A 20,096-nucleotide genomic window follows, 5' to 3' on the forward strand; every position below is an offset into this window, starting at 1 on the left:
CTTCTCAAATATTCCTAAAATTAGAAATTTATTTAGTTCAAATCTTCACATTGGAACAAACATTTAATGTTAATAAATGATTACAGAAATTCCACAGTATTCGTCTCAGCATTGACCACTACATATAATTGATTCACATGTTGTAGGTGCTACATTTGCATGCTGACTGATTATGAATTACGTTGCCCATGTGAGAAAAGTACCAGACCTTTTACAGAGTTTATTAAAACTGAATATTCATCTGGAACACTTCTTTGACAGTCTTTGTGTAGCTTTCATCTGGTATTGGCCTCCTCTTGCTGCCTGGCTGCAGAAACCTTTGAATGGCTGGAATACTGATCATCCTGCCCTGATGAGACTAAAGGGAAACACAGAAAGCACTGGATGTTAACAATGTACAACAGGACACAGTCATCATTTTTTTTTGTCTTTAACACAATATCTCTCTTACCTTGAGGCTGTCAAAATCACGAAGAATATCACAAAATCTTTCCTCCAACATCAGGGTGCATTCGACCAGCAGCACATCTGCACAGGTCACTCTGCCTCCCACCAGGTACACGGGTCCAGTCACGGCCTGAGAAAGTTTCAGAGGCACAAAATAACTTGTTTTAACATCAAAATCAATCATTTACAATCCATTTTTAAGTAAAAATATGCCAGTTATTTTGCCACACCTTTTCAAACACAGGGAGGTAGCGCTCGATCGCTTTGGCCTTAACTTTGTCCAGTTGTGGTTTAGGGTCCGCACAGAAGGGCAGAATCATCATCATCTCCATGAGATCCATCAGTCCCTCGCAGTACATGTTGATCCTAAAGGGACAAGTGACAATTCATTTATCTGCAATCGTGATATAGAAGAGACTTCCATCTTTGCACTACAAAAAGATATGGACCATACATGGCACGCTCTTTGGCATCTTTCCCATGGAGATTGTACTTCTCCGCAATGTACTGAAAGATTGCTTTTGTTTGGACAAGCTTCATGCCATCGATCTCCACCATGGGGACCTGTTGAAACATGAGCGATCCATCTACAGAGAAAACACAACAGCAGGTAATCCAGACCGCCACTCCTTGTAAAACATTAACTCACCTTGTGCATTTTAGATTTGACTACAAGTCAACAAGACACTGGAGAGCTTCACCTCCAATGTGCTGCTTCATTCATTTTTTTTTTTTTTTTGCTGCTTCATTCATGGTTACATCATGTGTGGGTGGAAGTTGACAGATAAATAGATGGACAATGCAAGCATGTGACTTGGAAACAGGCCAAAAGAGTCCACCCACAGACGTCATGTTACCTTGAAAGACCTCTTTGCAGCAAACTTACCATTCAGGAGTTTCTCGTACTGCTCTCGACCGGTCAGATACATCTCATCAAACTGTAAACATTAAAAGACACAACAAATTTAGTGCACACTCAGGAGGTTTGGGGGTCTGTAAAAGGGAGCACAGGTGCAAAAATATATATATATATTTAAATGAAAAATAAAAATATCTTTTCACTTACTTCCACCTCTGCAACTGTCAAAAGCCAGCGGATTGACTCCATTTTCCCTCTTCCATTGAAGTAGTGCAGAATAACCCTTTCAGACATGGTTGTTGAGTTTTGGAATTTAAATTCAGAGAAACTAAAGCAAAAGAGAAAAAAACACACCAAATCACACACTGCTGAATAAAGATGAACGTACTGCTGTTTAGTCTTAAGTTTGTATACCTGTGCACCAGCAGTCAGCTGTGAGGGAGTGAAGTAGAAAGCTGCAGAAAAGTTTATGCAGTTATATAACATCAGAGTCGGAAGTCGGGCGGATTGTGAACTGTGTGATTGGTTGGTTCTATCCAATAGGAAGCTGGCTGTTTAACATATTACCGCTAAGCATCATGGGTAAAACACTAACTCGCCTATTTGATCGTTTATTTGTCGGCAGGTTCCATAAAAGTATCGGTGTACTATGTGTTGACAAAACAAGCGAGGAAGACGCTACAAAAAACGGCGGTTACTTCGATAAGTGAGACCGTGATAATGACCTTGTCCCCCGTGTAGGCTTTTATATCTACTCCGCCCTTTACAAGTCTCTCGGATGTGAGGGCGATCTGGCTGCGACATCTGTCACCCCATTGATCGCTAGGGTTGATTCGGCTGATCTGGCTGGCTAGGCGGGTGTCCCCTTCCTCCCTCACCGCTCCATGTGTGTCCCTCCCGACGCTCCGCGCTCGGTGGAAGAGGACGAAGTCCCCCAGCGGCGGACGACCATCCATCGGTATACCAGTAGCTGCGCTCCCCTGCTAGAACCTCCAAACAAGCTCAAGGCCCATTTGTAGGAGAAACGTAGGGAAGTCAAGCTCCAAGCTTCAGACACATCCAAATGCGGCGCTGCACGTGGCAGTCTGCCTTCCTTTTCCAAATGTAACTTTTATTAACTAAACTGATATAGTACATACAAATTGAAACAGCGCAATCTTATATTATTAGACATTAAAAATATTATAACTGAACTGAACTACAATATACTACAAGAATTTTGTTTTTTATATTATAATGTTTCAATTTTATATTACTCTTATACTCATTTGTTATTATTTAGTATATTGCGCAAAATGTATATAAAAATTTACAATAAAAATAAAATATATTTCATGTTTAATGTTACTCATACTCATATTTATTATTATTTTAGTATATTGTACAAAATGTATATAAAATTATTTACAATGAAAATAATATACGTTTCAATTTCATATCACTCTTATACTCATATTATTTATTGTTATTGCTATTATTTTAGTATATTTTACAAAATTTATATAAAAATAATTTACAATAAAAATAATGAAATAATATGGTCCGTGTACGGATCTGGTAATTAGATTTTCCGTTCTGAAGCGGGTATTGAAAAACAAAAAAACGAGTGGTTATTTGATTTGCGTTTTAAAATGCAAAAATTAAAATTGAAATACAAGGCGTTTTTCCTTTTCATGATCAAAAAGGGATATACGAAATTTTAAAAATGCTTTGATTTTCATTTTATATTTAGAATAACTAAAAAATTAAATCAGTAAGAGACAGAAACGAAAAAAGGTCCGTTTTTTTATTTTGTGGGACCGGAAGTGGTCATCAGCAAGTGTGGAGCCAAAACGACAGCAAGGTTCTCGGAGGGCGGAGCCAGAGAACAGTGATTGGTCAGACCATAGATAATATAGAAGACAGCGCGCAAGCGTATCTAGTATTCTATGTATCTATGGTCGCGACTAGTGATGGCTGATCGAGGCTTTGTTGAAGCTTCGACACTTCATTCAAAACATGGTTCATTACTCGAGGCCTCAATGACACACAGTGCTCGAGTAGGACATCTAGTGGTCAATAATATGAAGTGCAATCAAGACGTGGTCGTTGGTTCATGGATTGTTTTGGATTTGATTCGCCATGCACACATTCCTGTTTGACTACACTAGATGATTGTATGGGTTGTAGTGGACACAAAAATAATATTACTAGTAATAATAATGACAATAACTATTGAAGAGCACGTTTCTTATTTCCCATGTTTGTCTGTATCCCTATATACTCTTTGCTTATATTCTGTGTTATGAAACATTTAAAAACGGTGCTGCTACATTCATGAGATGCTCTACAAATACAGACTGATGTCATTTTCACATGGGGCTGGTGCAAATAAAGATTTTATGGATTATTATGGATTTTGGCAAAGTATGTCTTGGGGTTTATTGGTAAAGAGGTCAGTAAAGAGGGTGTGCTTATGTAACTGGTTATGAGTTTTTATTGAGAAATAATTTATCAACAGTTTTGGGACCACTGTTCCCTCTAAGCTGCGCGCGTGCGCAATTGCGCACTGCTGACACGGTCTCCGCGCACAGAAAATCTGCGCTGCACAAAAAAAAATCCAACCTAAATTGTAAATAAAATAAACACGTAACAATTCATTCTGTGCTATCTTTCAGTGTGAGTCAGTGAGTGACCGGTGACTGGCTGCTGCAGCCAATGATGCGATTCACATACATATTTACCATAGACTGTATATAATGGTATTTACGCAGCTAATCAACATCAGGCGTCCTGATGTGCAGCCATCGTTGTTCTCATAGATATGAATGAGTAGATAGGACACGCCCCTTTGAGCTGCGTACTACGGCGAGGCTAAGCTAGTGAGGGAAAAGTTTCAGTGCATTCCGTTGATGTAGACGGCGTGAAAACAGAAATAACAAGTATGCCGTCTCATTGTGCTGCATACAGTTACACACTGCGTCATACGACTGAGACAAGGAAACTTGGAATGACTTTTCATAGGTAAGAATAGTTTTTGGCTCTTTTTTCATTATGAAATCTTGTTGAGAGCTTCCAGTCTATGAGAGCTAACTAGTTAGCCACTAGCAAAACGCTAAGGCGAGCTAGCAGCTTGACAAGCAAATACCAGACGATTAATAGTAGCTGTAGTATAGTTGTACAAGCAGTAGTAGTAATACTAAAAGTACAAGCAGCAGTAGTAGTATAAACAGCTGTTAGAGTCGTAGAAGTAGTATCAGCATTTGTAATAGTATTACAAGTTGTAGTAGCAGTGCCAGTATCAGCAGCAGTAGTGTCCTACCACTGCTACTAGTAGTAGTCACATTGCTATCACTACCACCAATACAACCAATAGTACTTATAAAGCCTAACTCATGTATATCCAGATTACCATCTATGTTCTTCCTCCAAACCCATTTTATGATTGGGATTACAGGCAATTCTTTAGGACTGCTCTCAAATAATAGAAATGTTACTAAACAAGGTTATACTTATCAAATTAAATAGCTCTGGTCTCCAGTATATTGGCGAATTCGGTTATTTGTACTTAATTTATTAGCATGATTTCTTTTTAATATGTTGTCTACAGACTTAATTACTTCTCTGTCTACTTTTCTTACTCCATGTAGGTTTCCCAGAGACTATGGGTTGAGGAGGAATTGGAAGTTTGTCGGCTTAGACCTGGTGTCATTCCATCAGTGTTAAACTTCCCGGCTCATCTTGGAAGAGTACGTGCCAGAAAGACCACGACCAAGCAGCCTTGAGATCTTAGGCAGCGTCTCCCTGAGGTGGGTGTCGACAGTGTTCACGGTCAGGTCTGTAGAGGGGGGAGGCCGCCACCCACCTCCCCGCGTACTCTCTACCCAGACTCCGCCTTGGCTCCACCCATGTGGTCACTTTATTAACTACGATGCCAAAGGGACAACGAAATTACTACTTTTCCTCTGATCTGTAGCTCAGTGAATTAAGGGTTTACCTGTAGAGCTGCAGGTCGCTGGTTCAAGACCAGACCCTTCTTAAATTTTATCAAAATCCTGACAAAGACAAAGAAAAATGCCAGTGGTGGGTCTTGAACCTACTACCTTCCACTTGGTAATCTCTCTTCTTATCACCTGAGCTACTCACTCAGATACTTATTTCTTTTTTTTTTTTTTTTTTTTGCGCATTTATCATCTATTTTTTTTTTGCCATTTTCGAGTTTTTTTAACTTGAGTCTCGACTCGATCGTTTTTCTCAGGAGGTTGGACTTCAGCCTTTGTGCTGGAGGGTTGAACCCTCAGTTCCCAAGACTTTCAAAGCCTCCAGACCTCCCGAGTCCTCAGGACCTGAGCTTTCACACAGTCTAAGGGCTGAAATTTTCTAAGTCCCACAGTAGTTCTCTGTTAGATTGAACTTCCAGACAGTCCAAGGACTGATATCTTCTAAGTTCCTGAGTACTTCTCTGTTAGTTTGAACCCTTCACACAGTCTGAGGACTGAAATCTTAAAAGTTCTTGAGTAGTTCTCTTAGTTTGAACCTTCAGACAGTCTGTTAATGTTTCGATTAAATCTTTAAGGTTTTTCTTTTTAAATGTTTTACCACCTTTTAATGTTTAATTTTCTTTTTAAATCCTTCATTGTATTTTCTGTGTAATTCCTATTTGAACTTTTATTGTCTTTAAGATATAATTTTCTAATTAAACATTTAATTTTTTAATTAAATGTTTTGTCTTTTTATTGGATAGGTGTAGTGAGAGACAGACAGGAAACAGGGGAGAAGAGTCGGGGGAAAACTTGCAGCAAAGGGCTACAACCGGGAGTCGAACCCGGGACGCTGCGTCGGGGACAAGTCTCTGTACATGGGTCACCCGCTTAACCCGTTGAGCTATATGGGCGCCCATATTTTGTCTTTTTAAGGGTTTAACAATCTGATTAAATGTTTTGCATTTTTACAAATGTTTAACATTCTTCTTGTTTAATTGTATTTTTTAAATGTTTAATGATGGAAAATACTTTATCTGTAATTTCTAATATTTGTATTTTAAAAATTTTGTTTAATTTCATAATGACATGTATTGTATCATGTTGAATCATCTCATTCCATATTTTGTCTGTTTAATAGAGTTAAACATTAAATTACATTAAATTATATTAAACAGACAAAATATGGAATGAGATGATTCAACATGATACAATACATGTCATTATGAAATTAAACAAAATTTTTAAAATACAAATATTAGAAATTACAGATAAAGTATTTTCCATCATTAAACATTTAAAAAATACAATTAAACAAGAAGAATGTTAAACATTTGTAAAAATGCAAAACATTTAATCAGATTGTTAAACCCTTAAAAAGACAAAACATTTAATTAAAACATTAAATGTTTAATTAGAAAATTACATCTTAAAGACAATAAAACTTCAAATAGGAATTAAACTGAAAATACAATGAAGCATTTAAAAAGAAAACTAAACATTAAAAGGTGGTATATTTACATATAATTTAATTGTATTTAATGTTTAACTCTATTAAACAGACAAAATATTGAATTAGATAATTCAACAACATACAATACATGTTATTATGAAATTAAAATTTTTAAAATACAAATATTAGAAATTACAGATAAAGTATTTTCCATCATTAAACATTTAAAAAATACAATTAAACAAGAAGAATGTTAAACATTTGTAAAAATGCAAAACATTTAATCAGATTGTTAAACCCTTAAAAAGACAAAACATTTAATTAAAACATTAAATGTTTAATTAGAAAATTACATCTTAAAGACAATAAAACTTCAAATAGGAATTAAACTGAAAATACAATGAAGCATTTAAAAAGAAAACTAAACATTAAAAGGTGGTATATTTACATATAATTTAATTGTATTTAATGTTTAACTCTATTAAACAGACAAAATATTGAATTAGATAATTCAACAACATACAATACATGTTATTATGAAATTAAAATTTTTAAAATACAAATATTAGAAATTACAGATAAAGTATTTTCCATCATTAAACATTTAAAAAATACAATTAAACAAGAAGAATGTTAAACATTTGTAAAAATGCAAAACATTTAATCAGATTGTTAAACCCTTAAAAAGACAAAACATTTAATTAAAACATTAAATGTTTAATTAGAAAATTACATCTTAAAGACAATAAAACTTCAAATAGGAATTAAACTGAAAATACAATGAAGCATTTAAAAAGAAAACTAAACATTAAAAGGTGGTATATTTACATATAATTTAATTGTATTTAATGTTTAACTCTATTAAACAGACAAAATATTGAATTAGATAATTCAACAACATACAATACATGTTATTATGAAATTAAAATTTTTAAAATACAAATATTAGAAATTACAGATAAAGTATTTTCCATCATTAAACATTTAAAAAATACAATTAAACAAGAAGAATGTTAAACATTTGTAAAAATGCAAAACATTTAATCAGATTGTTAAACCCTTAAAAAGACAAAACATTTAATTAAAACATTAAATGTTTAATTAGAAAATTACATCTTAAAGACAATAAAACTTCAAATAGGAATTAAACTGAAAATACAATGAAGCATTTAAAAAGAAAACTAAACATTAAAAGGTGGTATATTTACATATAATTTAATTGTATTTAATGTTTAACTCTATTAAACAGACAAAATATTGAATTAGATAATTCAACAACATACAATACATGTTATTATGAAATTAAAATTTTTAAAATACAAATATTAGAAATTACAGATAAAGTATTTTCCATCATTAAACATTTAAAAAATACAATTAAACAAGAAGAATGTTAAACATTTGTAAAAATGCAAAACATTTAATCAGATTGTTAAACCCTTAAAAAGACAAAACATTTAATTAAAACATTAAATGTTTAATTAGAAAATTACATCTTAAAGACAATAAAACTTCAAATAGGAATTAAACTGAAAATACAATGAAGCATTTAAAAAGAAAACTAAACATTAAAAGGTGGTATATTTACATATAATTTAATTGTATTTAATGTTTAACTCTATTAAACAGACAAAATATTGAATTAGATAATTCAACAACATACAATACATGTCATTATGAAATTAAAATTTTTAAAATACAAATATTAAAAATTACAGATAAAATATTTTCCATAATTAAACATTTAAAAAATAAAATTAAAGAATATTAAACATTTTTAAAAATGCAAAACATTTAATTAGATTATTAAACCTTTAAAAAGACAAAACATTTAATAAAAAAGTTAAATGTTTAATTAGAAAATTACATCTTAAATTTCTTAAATCTTTTTTATAATAAAACTTTTTAAAAGTTTTATTGTATTAATTTTTTTTGTTTGATTTAATTGCTTTTTGTTATGTAGTTTATTTCTTTAATCTTCTTTTTCTGTCAAGATTTTAACCCCAACCTTAAAAATGAAATAAACCCTTAAATCACAATGAAAATACTTCTGTTGTCACAATCATGAGTTAGTCAATTATTCAGTTTATCAATTCAACTTTATTTGTTTAGAACCTTTCACACAGATGACAAAACTAAACAAGCAAAGAGAAAAAACTATGATTAAAACGCAAAAACATTAAAGAAAAAAAAAAAAACATTTAGCATGGTAATAAAATATGTTGTGTCCAGGGGATGGAGGGAGTTTATTGAAGTCTTCTTGGGCTCACATGGGAAAGCATTTAAAATATAAACTTGATATTCAGTCTAAGGAAACTGGAAACTGCAGAGTGACAGAAGAACCAACAATATCTCCTGTTTTCTCCTTTAATGAGTCGACTCTTCTTGTACTTTCAGACCAAAGAACTACAGACTCTTCACAACCTGCTCAAACTCTTGGTACAGGACCTCACCACACGGGTCAAGAAGGTTTCCGTCTCATTTCTTCTCTGAAGCTCACCTTCTCCTGCTCAAACTGCTGATAAATGTTTCTGCTGCTCTAAAGTCTGGTCTCCAGAACTTCCTAAAAACTCTCAAAGTCCCTTCTGCTGCAGGTTGCTTTGTAGAACTGTTACAGAAAACCTCACTAAACCACATGGAGGGGCCTCAAGATAGTCGTCCAAATGAAACTGTACAAAAACCAAAGTAACACAACCCAAACGCTAAAGTCTCCTGCAGCCTACCAGAGAACCTCTGAGAACAGAGAATCAGGACAGGAACTCTTACCTTCTGGACAACCAACGTTGGTTCTCAAACAAGAATACAGAATGTGTCTGACCAAAAACCTCTAAAGACTCACTACAGCCAAGATACAGACACAACTCAACTGTACCAAATCCACTAATCACTGCACACATTAGCACCATGTGCTAACTGTGGCTAAAGAACCACCTTTACCAAGACAACTATCCAGTACAAAGCCCTAAAACACACCAAGAAACACATTAAAGACAATTTTACTGCTGGAAGCTGCAAGCCAACGCCTAAAAAACAAGCTAAAGCAACAGAGCCAAACCCGGTTCAATGGTGAATAGAAGCAGAGGAAATGTTTGTCTGCAGCTAAATAAAGCAGGAAGACACTGAGCTGCTCAGGTGTTCCTGATAACACCAAGCAGCCACCTGGACAGCCAATAGGAACACAGCGACCTGGACAGCCAATAGGAACACAGCTTCCTGGAAGTCCAGAGGGCTGGGTTAGTGAAGGAAATTTAGTTTCAAGTTGAGACAGAAAGTTAACAAAGAAAGTTGAAAACCACCTTCTGATACCTGAAATCTCTGAGTTTTCACACAAAGAACACCTGAACATGTCAAACTGGTTCCATAGTAGAACCATCATTGTAAAAATGTCATAGTATGGTGTGTTGCTCAAAAAACATTAGGACCCGGCTGTCAGGGGACAAACATGTAAGAAACATCAGAACAGAGAGAACCCAACCAGTAGGTCACAGTTTATCATCATCTAATCATCTCCTGAAGTCCATATGGTGAGAGACATCAGTATCTGGTTGTTAATTTACCAGAGGATGCTTATAATCATGCTGATGTGGTCTGTACTCTACAGTATTTTAGTGACTCAATAAATGCTTAAGTTGTTTTTTTTTTAAATGCTTTTTAGTTTTTAATAAACATTTAAGAGCCTATATGTGATCAATAAATGGCCTTTGCCTATCTTAAGAAAAAGTCACTCAGAACTCTGATATGTTAACAGTACTAAATAAATCAATAAATACATGCATACACACAAAAATAAGTTAATACATTAACTGTGTTAAGATTTAGATTTAAAAAAAAAAAAAAAAAAAAAGTTGTTTACGTTTTTGCAGAATCCAGTGTTGCTCACTGGTTGGTCATTACATTTTATTAGTTTGATTTCTCTGTTTAAAATGATGCCACCTCTTTTCAGACAGAACCTGTGATAATAAAACAATACAAAATTTTTAGTTCCGTGTTAATAAAGCACTTAAAGCTTTAAGTATGGCTAAATGCTTTTTTCAGAATTAAATATATCACTCCTTAGGTGGTAGTGGCCCCAAGTTCAGTAAAGTTGGAAAGATATTCACAGATTCGGACTTCCAGCATCAATAACTCATTAGATATAGGTTGTCAAAACATAAACGGTGCCTCTTTCCCATTGTTGCAAGGCAGACAATGTGCTACAAGCCCAGTTTTATCAAAAGTAGCTGTCTTTCAAGCTACAGGAATAACATTGGTGTCTATGGAGTGAACAGGGTCCGTCTGCAATTTGCAAAACCGCTGCAACAGTAAAGAGAGACAAATATTCAATAACTTCACTCTTATACATTGTAGTGTCACTAAAATCACTGCAGCCTTCAACTGGCTCCTGTTGACAAAGTGTTTTAACAGAAATGTAAATGCTGTAATTTGATTCTTTTAATGAACCATGTAACTTGAATGGATGCGATGCTGGTGTGACCACAGTGCACACGTCTGATGTTGCTCACAGTGGTCCAAGGGACGCTCAGGGAGTTTGTGTGTTTGCTCAGACTCATGAAAAATTACAGGGAACATTGTTTGGGACTCAAGCAGTTCCTTCTTTTACTCACTATCTCCCCAGCCTTAGAAAAAAAAACCCTGTTCACATGGCACAGATGAGGCTGAGGTACACAGGAAATGTTTGGCTCCATTGTACAAATTTGGGTAAACGGTTTTGTGGGTTGCCCAGTAAGCCAGTGGGTCTGCCGTTCTTTCTACAATTGCATTCGCTGTGGCGCTTTGCATTTGCCAGGCTCTACTTGCGTCTTCGTCTAATAGGCTCCACAGTTGAACTGAAAAATATTGAAGATCATCATCATCATCACCAGAAATGTCAGTCATTCCCTATTCAGAAGAGAAAAAAAAATACCAGTGGAAGGTGCTGCTGGTGGTGGAAGACGAGGCTGCGGTGGTGCTTGTGATGTAGATGACTGCTGCTTGGCATTCTTTATGTTAATTGTTGTGCATTCTGTTATTAAACGTTCTTTCACACTGGCTGCCACTCTGATTGGTGAATCCAAAAGTTTTGAACTGCAGAGCCACAAGTGTAGCAACAGCCAGTGAACTGTTCTTTTCTTTGGTTTGTAGTCTGTCAGCTAAGCACCTGACAAGGTTCTGTGCCAGGTGTTGTGGCATGGGGGTGGTGAGTTGGGAATATATATATATATATATATATATATATATATATATATATATATATATATATATATATATATATATATATATATATAATCTTTCTATCTATCTATCTATCTATCTATTCTCTACGAAATACGAAATCTGACATACTACTAACTCTCAAAGCAAAAACAACAGCAAAAAAAACAATCTATTCTGCGAAAAACAATTCAAATGAACAACACTAGGGATCTCCTATCCCGGAACACTCGATCCGCTGAGTGATTCACATAACAAACCGAACCAATCAGGTGATTCGAAGCAGTTGCGTGCTTCAAACGTCACTGAAGTGATTCAAACGTCACGAGTCACGTGACCAAACCACGCCTCGGCACAGTGGCTCGATACGTTTGCTTCATGAGCTACAGCGCATGTGTGGAAGCCTCGGGTATCAGAGGACCATCACTAGTCGCGACGTCTGGTAGCATCTCTGGCTGCTGTTGATCTTGTTTTTGGAGTAAAACACGGTAAGAAGATAAATACTTATAACCTGCTGCGTTGTTTTGTTGTACGTTAAGTCAGCGACTTGTGAAGAGTTATGTTTTGTCGTGTTTGAGCAGTTGGTCCGAACGCGTTAGCTAGCTAAGCGGCTAAGTTAGCTAGCGGGCTAATTAACACAGTTGGCTAACTTACCACTGAACACCTGTGTTAGTTGCTGCCGCAGCTGTCCTCATTATTAGAATGACCTTCTCAACCTGTATTTTTCTGCTGTGTATTTTAGTTTTTAAAAACGTTATTTAACTTTAAGGTTAACTGAAACCCGTTCAGCTGCACAGCTGTTTAACATTCAGCTGGTTTGAATTAAACTGCGCTTAACTTAACATTGCGCAACATTCTCTGAATCTCCATAATTTCATTAAATTCCTTCTCTCTTCCACTGCTCAAGTTAAATCCAGTATATAAAGTGACATTAATAGTGAATAAACTAACAACCAGCCATTGTATTTATTTATTATTGCATGTATTTGTAGTAAAACATGAGCTGAAACATCCTACTTTTGGATCTAGAACTGCACAAGCCGTTCATTTTCAGTCACCTGATGAGTTAAACTCTCCTTTTTATGTGAGGTTGAAGCAGAAAGTGTGAGTTAACAAAGAAAGTTGTTTGTAATTTGCGATACCTGTTATCTCTGACTGAGGCTTTAGTTTTTGTTGAGCTGATTTACACGTAGAAACTTTGTTCAGGAAGATTTCTCAGTAGCTCAGAGGACAGGCTGCTTTTTACACAACCTTGTAAGAGAAAGTCTGTCAATGCTTTCAGCAGAATTTAGAAACACAACACTTCCTAAACAGATATTTTGAGGCTGTGAGGTTGAATGTTTGAGATTATATCAGTGTGTTTGTTTGTGGTCTTTCTGTTTCTAGGTGGAAGCTGAATTAGTGAGGATGACTCCTGCTCCTGTCATCTCTAAGCTCCTCACACATCTTTACCTGCACATGAGGAAAATCACTCCTGTAGAATGCAGGTATGTTTGTCATTATTATAAAAAGATGTTGCCTGGTGACCTGTCAGAAACCCATTATACAGAGTCAGCCAAAATAATGTTTACACACATCAGGAAAAGAAAAACTTGCATAAATATTTCAATACCAAATTTATTCAGACATCACGAGATTAATAAAAGTTATCTTTGGCCTCTACAATTACAAGAGGTGCTCAAAGTGGTGGCCACTGGCTTCCAGACATTTATGTTGTGTTGTAGACGTCACTTGTTGATGCTCCATTCATGAGGGTAATGCCATCTGTTGGGAAAACATCGTACAACAGGACACAGAGTTATCGTGATTTGATCAAACTTAGACAGAGGTATCTATATGTGTAGAAGTACTTATACAAATGAAATATTTATAAAAGTTTTTCTTTTCCGGATGTGTATACATTATTTTGGCTGACTGTGAACTTATTGAGAACAAAACTGTCATTTAATTGTTGCTTTGAAAGCGTCTTTAGTGAAAACCGGCTGGTGTTCTGCTTTGAAACAAACTGCTGTTGAGGTCTGTGTTTTTAGGTTTAACCCCACAGTTTCTGAATGAACTGATAGTTGTTTTATTTTCCTGATCAATGTGGATGTTATAATTGATGGTAACATTTACTGATCATATAATCAGCATGACAATATAACAGTATAACATTCTGACCACCTGACTAATACTGTGTTGGTCCCTTTATGCTGCTAAAACTCCTCTGACCCAGTGGTTCATCAGAACCTCTGGGGATGTCCTGTGGATTCTGTGGGTCCTGTGGGTTGCAGGGTGGGTCCTACCTGGACCAGGCTGATCCTGGACCATCCCACAGATGCTCAATCAGATCTGGATGTGGGGAGTGTGGAACCCAGGTGAACAGCTTAGCTCTGTCGTGTTCCTCGGACCAGTCCTGAGCAGTTTCAGTTTGTCTTGCTGAGGGAGGCAGCTGGCATCAAGGACTGCTGTTGCCATGGAGACTAGGGGGTTGTTTGTCCTGCAGTGTTTAGGTGGTGGTACATGTCAAACATCCACACGAACGTCAAGGTTTCCCAGCAGAACGTTGCATTAGAACAAGATGATGGATGTTGTTCTCTTCAGCTGTCAGTGGTCAGAATGTTGTGGCTGATTGGTGGATCTGTCTGCCTTTACTCTGACATCCAGAGTTATACAAAAGTGTAGTATGTGTGCAGTGCAGAAGAGATTTACTTTATTGTATGCAGTTTTTTTTTTTTTTAAGGGAGAGCATTTTTTTTTATCCACCTGAATGAAGACCCAATCTTTCCCTTCAAAGGATAGTTAATTGTTACTACGGCTTCCATAGTGGTCCCATCAGAGGAAATCATATCCATATACAGAGTTTTATTAATTCCAGGGCTGGTTCAGTAAAGATTATAATAATAACTACATCAGATTATTCTTGGTCGCAGTTGGAATTTTGCAGCCTGAGAGATGGTTGAGAAGGTTTGCAGTTCTTGTTTTAACAAAATATGTTATAATAGAAGATCTTTATTGTCATTGTACATGAAATTATCTGCAAACCAGCAAAGTGCATCAGTCTGAGGTATCTAAAAATAAATAAGTAAAGAAAAATGCTTCTAAAGCCAATAATAAACAGAATATTTTGAGGGAATATTCTAAAAAGGAAAGAAAAGCTCCATTCTCACTCCTCTCAGGATAAACTGTCATTAAAATTGACTTTAAATTTAGCTTCAACCCAAGATGAAAACATTTACTTTCATTACTGATGTCAAGTTTTAATAAAGTTCATGCTACTTTTATAAAATGATGAAAGTGAATAAATTGTATTTCTGCGATCTGTGTTTGATTTCTGTCTTTTTCTCCTGTCATCCAGATGTTCAGAGGGAGATGATGCCACATCTGGTCCAGCTGATGGAAGGTCTTGAAGTTCTCTGACTGGCCTCTGACTGAAGATGGTCGTCTCACTGGATTTAAAGTTCAGATGCTCAGTAACAAACTCCACCAATGAGCCAACAGGGAAGCTTTAGGTTTATTAAATGTTACTATGAAGGTTTCGCTGTTTTTCTTTGTGAATGCAATGTGCTCCAACTGAAACTTGAATTAGAACTTAGAAGTAAATCCTTCCATCTGAAAGAATTAGTTGCATTAATAACCTCATAACATTCTAATTTTTATTCCAGTCTTGGTTGGAAATAGAATCTCTGTAGTGATTCAGGTAAAAAACTGAACTTCACAGGCATGTTGGAGCAAAACAACCAGATGAAAACTGTGATGGTGTTGGATTGTCAGACCGTAATGTTGCAGCTCAAAGCAGCTTTTCTATCTCAGTTCATTCTGACATTCAGCTATGAATCAACACAGCAGATGGTGATCCATGCTGTGGAAGTCTCACATCTCCTGATTTAATGGAGCTGCTTTGCACTTTTTACACTGTTTATTCACCAACACTTTATTTAATAAAAGTCCCATCGAGTTTTTATGAGGAATGTGATGTTTTAATTTCTCTGTGAATAACTGCAGTCTAATGCAACAGCTGGAGTTGTAACATCTGTCCTGATATTGATCATGAAGTATTGATCAGAATACTTATGGTCAGCAGTCATCCCTGAAGTTTTACATTAAAATCTTTTACTTGTGTTTGTGAACTTTGGTAAGAAGCAGAAACGTTAGCATTGCCATGGATACATGAGTGTTAAATTCTGTCCATGTTTCATTTTGGGAAATGCAGTCCAGTTCCAGAATGTGGAGGAATTTAGTCTCACAATCACAGACAATAAATATTATCTGAAAGTCAGGTTATTGTTGTTTATCAGCACAATACAAAAAGATTAATGTTAGAAATATTCCAGTTAAGACTCTAGAATATCATGATTTATGTAAATTTACCTCAATAATATGAATGTTCAGGTTAAGATTGTGCAGTGATATTTATAATGTAAGTTTAGCTGATTAAAGTTTATGACTCTGCACTAAAATATTATTTAAATTGACATCATTATTATAATATTTAGGGTCAGACCCTACAGTATTGAGATTAAGAAATCAAATATTCTATAAAATGTAAATACACTGAACTCATTTGGATATATTTAAGTGAGACTCTACAATATTATTTGACAAATCTATCTAAATCAAAATTTTAATCATTTTTACTCGAAACATTTACTGATCTGATTTAAATATTAAAATCACTCCTTTCTAATCCTCTGCTGTACATTCAAACCTGAGGCCTTAAATAGAAACACACAAGAATCCTATTGAAGGAACTTCTGCAGAGTCCTGGTTCCCAGAACATGATGATAGAATTATAGACAAAACTTTACAAAAGCTGCCCTGAGAGTTTACAGGTTTTTATGTTGGATATTCTTCAGTAATTTAATGAGATTTATCAGCAAAAATCAAGTGTTCATTTGATGAAACTTCATTTCCTGAAACATCCAGAATTGGAGCTCATATCTTTGGCAGCTGTAAAGTTTCTGCTCCTTCAAAGTTCACACAACACAATGAATTAATTCCTAAAAACCCTCTCAATGCTGGAGAGCGTTTGTGACTGCTGAAGCCGTGATCAGTTTTTTTCTGTTTCTTCTCTGGAGCCTGCACAATGAGGGACGTCTGCAGCGACTGAGAAAGAGTCTCACCACATCCTGACATGAGGAAAAAGACTTTATTCGAAGACTATAATGAGGAAAACTATCAGACAGCAGAGGCTGCATTCAAGGTGAGCTCTGAACATTTGATCTGGAACAGGAATTCAATAACGCAGCATGAGCTTCATTTCAGTCTGTAGCTGCTGAATTCATGGATGAATCATCTGGCACTAGAGAGGAAGACCATCAAACATCCACTAAAAACCCCTTTCAGGTCTATATTTGAGGTTTTAGGTGGAACATTCCTTTTAACCAGCCCCTCAGGTCTCTGAGGATTTTGGATGGAATACTGGGTTAAACCAACATTTTAGGTGCATGTCCAAGGATTTCTGGTGGAATGTTCCTTTAAGGTGGATGTGTGAGGACCTTGTAGGTGGAATACTCTCTGAAACCAACCTTTTAGGTCACCATTCAAAGATTTAAGGTGGAACATTCCTTTAAACCAAGCTAAATTTTATGTTTTGATCATTATCAAGTGAGAAACCTCAATCCAGACTCCTCATAATGACTGTTACGGCTGTGGCCGTATTATGTAATATTGTGTTTGTAGTTTTGAACTGTTTTGTTGTCTGGAGTGGGTGCTCTGTGTTTGTGTGCATCTTTGTCTCGTCCTTGTTTTCTGTGTAAGTGGTCTGTTTCGTCCTGTTGGTTTGTAGTGGGTGTTCTGTGTTTGTCTGTAAATCTTTGTGTGCAGGAGCTGTTACTGGTGGCGATGGTGGCAAGGTGGACCCAGCGCTGATTGGCTGTTCACCATTTTTAATCTTGGCGGCTGGCAGTGATGGAGGAGACTGACAGCAGCACCCTTTGTTTTCCCAGACTCCAACCTTTTGCTTGATACCCGTTTTTCTTCTTAGATTAAGATAGTGTGGTTTTTGTTTGTTAGACTTAGGTTTCTTTTTGTAGTAGTTGTGGTTTTGTTGGATAGGATCTTTCGTTTGAGTGCTAAAATGCCTCTTTAGTTTGTATCCAGTTCTTTTGTTGCTTGAATGAATAACCCATGTGGTGGCCTGTTTTATTTGTAAAATATTGTAAATAAATCTTTTGTATTTTTTCTAAGAACCTGTTCATTGTTTTTTGGGGACTGGGAAAAATATCCACCTTTTTTTTTTTTTTTTCAACAAACATTATGCTATGCACCTTCCCCTAGACGGGTGCATAACAATGACGTTTGAGATTTATGCTGTCCAGACTAAATGACAGAAATCCACAACTGTAATTTTATTTCAGGACTCGGTTATTAAATGTCCAAAACAATCCATGTGACTCTAAAAACTCAACAGCTTTACAGACGCTAAGATTAAACTGTCCACAAGGATCCAAAATAAGTTGGACTTCTACATGAGAGCTTTAATTATTCTTCATCTACTTCCTGAAAAGTTTGGTCAATAAAAAAGACAAAAACTAATATTTTCAGCTGAACTAAAGACAGACTTTGTGATTTTTCTGCTCACATGTTGTGTTGTAAACTTCCTCTTTCAAATAAATAGCCTCCTAACCCCCTGGAAACCAGCGTTTGTCCTGTTTTTGTGTTGCTCCTCAGCAACCCTAGACAGCCGGGTCATAATGTTTTTGAGCAACACACCATACTATGACGTTTTTACAATGATGGAACCAGTTTGACATGTTCAGGCGTTCTTTGTGTGAAAACTCAGAGATTTCAGGGATCAGAAGGTGGTTTTCAACTTTCTTTGTTAACTTTCTGCTTCAACTTTAAACTAAATTTCCTTCACTAAGCCAGCCCTCTGGACTTCCAGTAAGCTGTGTTCCTATTGGCTGTCCAGGTGGCTGCTTGGTGTTATCAGGAACACCTGAGCAGCTCAGTGTCTTCCTGCTTTATTTAGCTGCAGACAAACATTTCCTCTGCTTCTCTCCACCACTGAATTGGGTTTGGCTCCATTGCTTTAGTTTGTTCTTTAGGCGTTGGCTTGCAGCTTCCAGCAGTAAAATCGTCTTTAATGTGTTCTTGGTGTGTTTTAGGGCTTTGTACTGGATAGTTGTCTTGGTAAATGTGGTTCTTTAGCCACAGTTAGCACATGGTGCTAATGTGTGCATTGATTAGTGGATTTGGTGCAGCTGAGTTGTGTCTTTATCTTGGCTGTAGTAGTGAGTTTTCAGAGGTTTTTGGTCAGACACATTCTGTATACTTGTTTGAGAACCAACGTTGGTTGTCCAGAAGGTAAGAGTTCCTGTCCTGATTCTCTGTTCTCAGAGGTTCTCTGGTAGGCTGCAGGAGACTTTAGCGTTTGGGTTGTGCTAGTTTGGTTTTTGTACGGTTTCATTTGGACGACTATCTTGAGGCCCCTCCATGTGGTTTAGTGAGGTTTTCTGCAACAGTTCTACAAAGCAACCTGCAGCAGAAGAGACTTTGAGAGTTTTTAGGAAGTTCTGGAGACCAGACTTTAGAGCAGCAGAAACATTTGTCAGCATTTGAGCAGGAGAAGGTGAGCTTCAGAGAAGAAATGAGACAGAAACCTTCTTGACCCGTGTGGTGAGGTCCTGTACCAAGAGTTTGAGCAGGTTGTGAAGAGTCTGTAGTTCTTCGGTCTGAAAGCACAAGAAGAGTCGACTCATTAAAGGAGAAAACGGAGATATTGTTGGTTCTTCTGTCGCTCTGCAGTTCAGTTTTCCATTTCCTTAGACTGAATATCAAGTTTAGATTTTAAATGATTTACCATGTGAGCCCAAGAAGACTTCAATAAACTCCCTTCATCCCCTGGACACAACATATTTTTATTACCATGTTAAATTTTTTTTAAATATGTTTTTGAGTTTTAATCATAGTTTTAGTGTAGTTTTTTGTCTTTGTTTAGTTTTGTCATCTGTGACAGGGTCTAAAAAAAATAAGTTGAATTGTAAAGTGAATAATTGACTAACTCATGATTGTGACAACAGAAGTATTTTCATTGTGATTTAAGGGTTTATTTCTTTTAAGGTTGGGGTTAAAATCTTGACAAAAAAGATTAAAGAAATAAATTGCATTTAAAAAGCATTAAATCAAAGGAAAAACATTTAATACAATAAAATTTTAACAAGAAAATTAAACATTAAATACAATTAAATTATATTAAAGAGAAAAA

At 35.9% G+C, this 20,096-nt stretch overlaps 1 protein-coding gene and 1 long non-coding RNA gene across 2 annotated transcripts; one reads left to right on the forward strand and one right to left on the reverse strand.

Annotated features, from left to right (window-relative positions):
* Positions 1 to 9: 9 nt before the first annotated feature.
* gsta.1 (glutathione S-transferase, alpha tandem duplicate 1) lies at positions 10 to 1,871 on the reverse strand. Its single transcript, XM_023289563.3, has 7 exons — positions 1,721 to 1,871; positions 1,514 to 1,634; positions 1,334 to 1,385; positions 902 to 1,034; positions 678 to 813; positions 452 to 577; positions 10 to 358 (listed from the first exon to the last, which is right to left on the reverse strand). The coding sequence occupies exons 2-7, from the start codon at positions 1,598 to 1,600 to the stop codon at positions 224 to 226; spliced, it is 669 nt and encodes a 222-aa protein (XP_023145331.1). The 5' UTR covers positions 1,601 to 1,634; positions 1,721 to 1,871; the 3' UTR covers positions 10 to 223.
* Positions 1,872 to 12,277: 10,406 nt separating this feature from the next.
* LOC129350857 (uncharacterized) lies at positions 12,278 to 15,579 on the forward strand. Its single transcript, XR_008604414.1, has 3 exons — positions 12,278 to 12,396; positions 13,295 to 13,395; positions 15,246 to 15,579. It is a non-coding gene; the product is annotated as an uncharacterized LOC129350857 (long non-coding RNA).
* Positions 15,580 to 20,096: the final 4,517 nt, after the last annotated feature.

This window comes from Amphiprion ocellaris, chromosome 16 (genome assembly GCF_022539595.1).
Source record: "Amphiprion ocellaris isolate individual 3 ecotype Okinawa chromosome 16, ASM2253959v1, whole genome shotgun sequence".
NCBI lineage: Eukaryota > Metazoa > Chordata > Actinopteri > Pomacentridae > Amphiprion > Amphiprion ocellaris.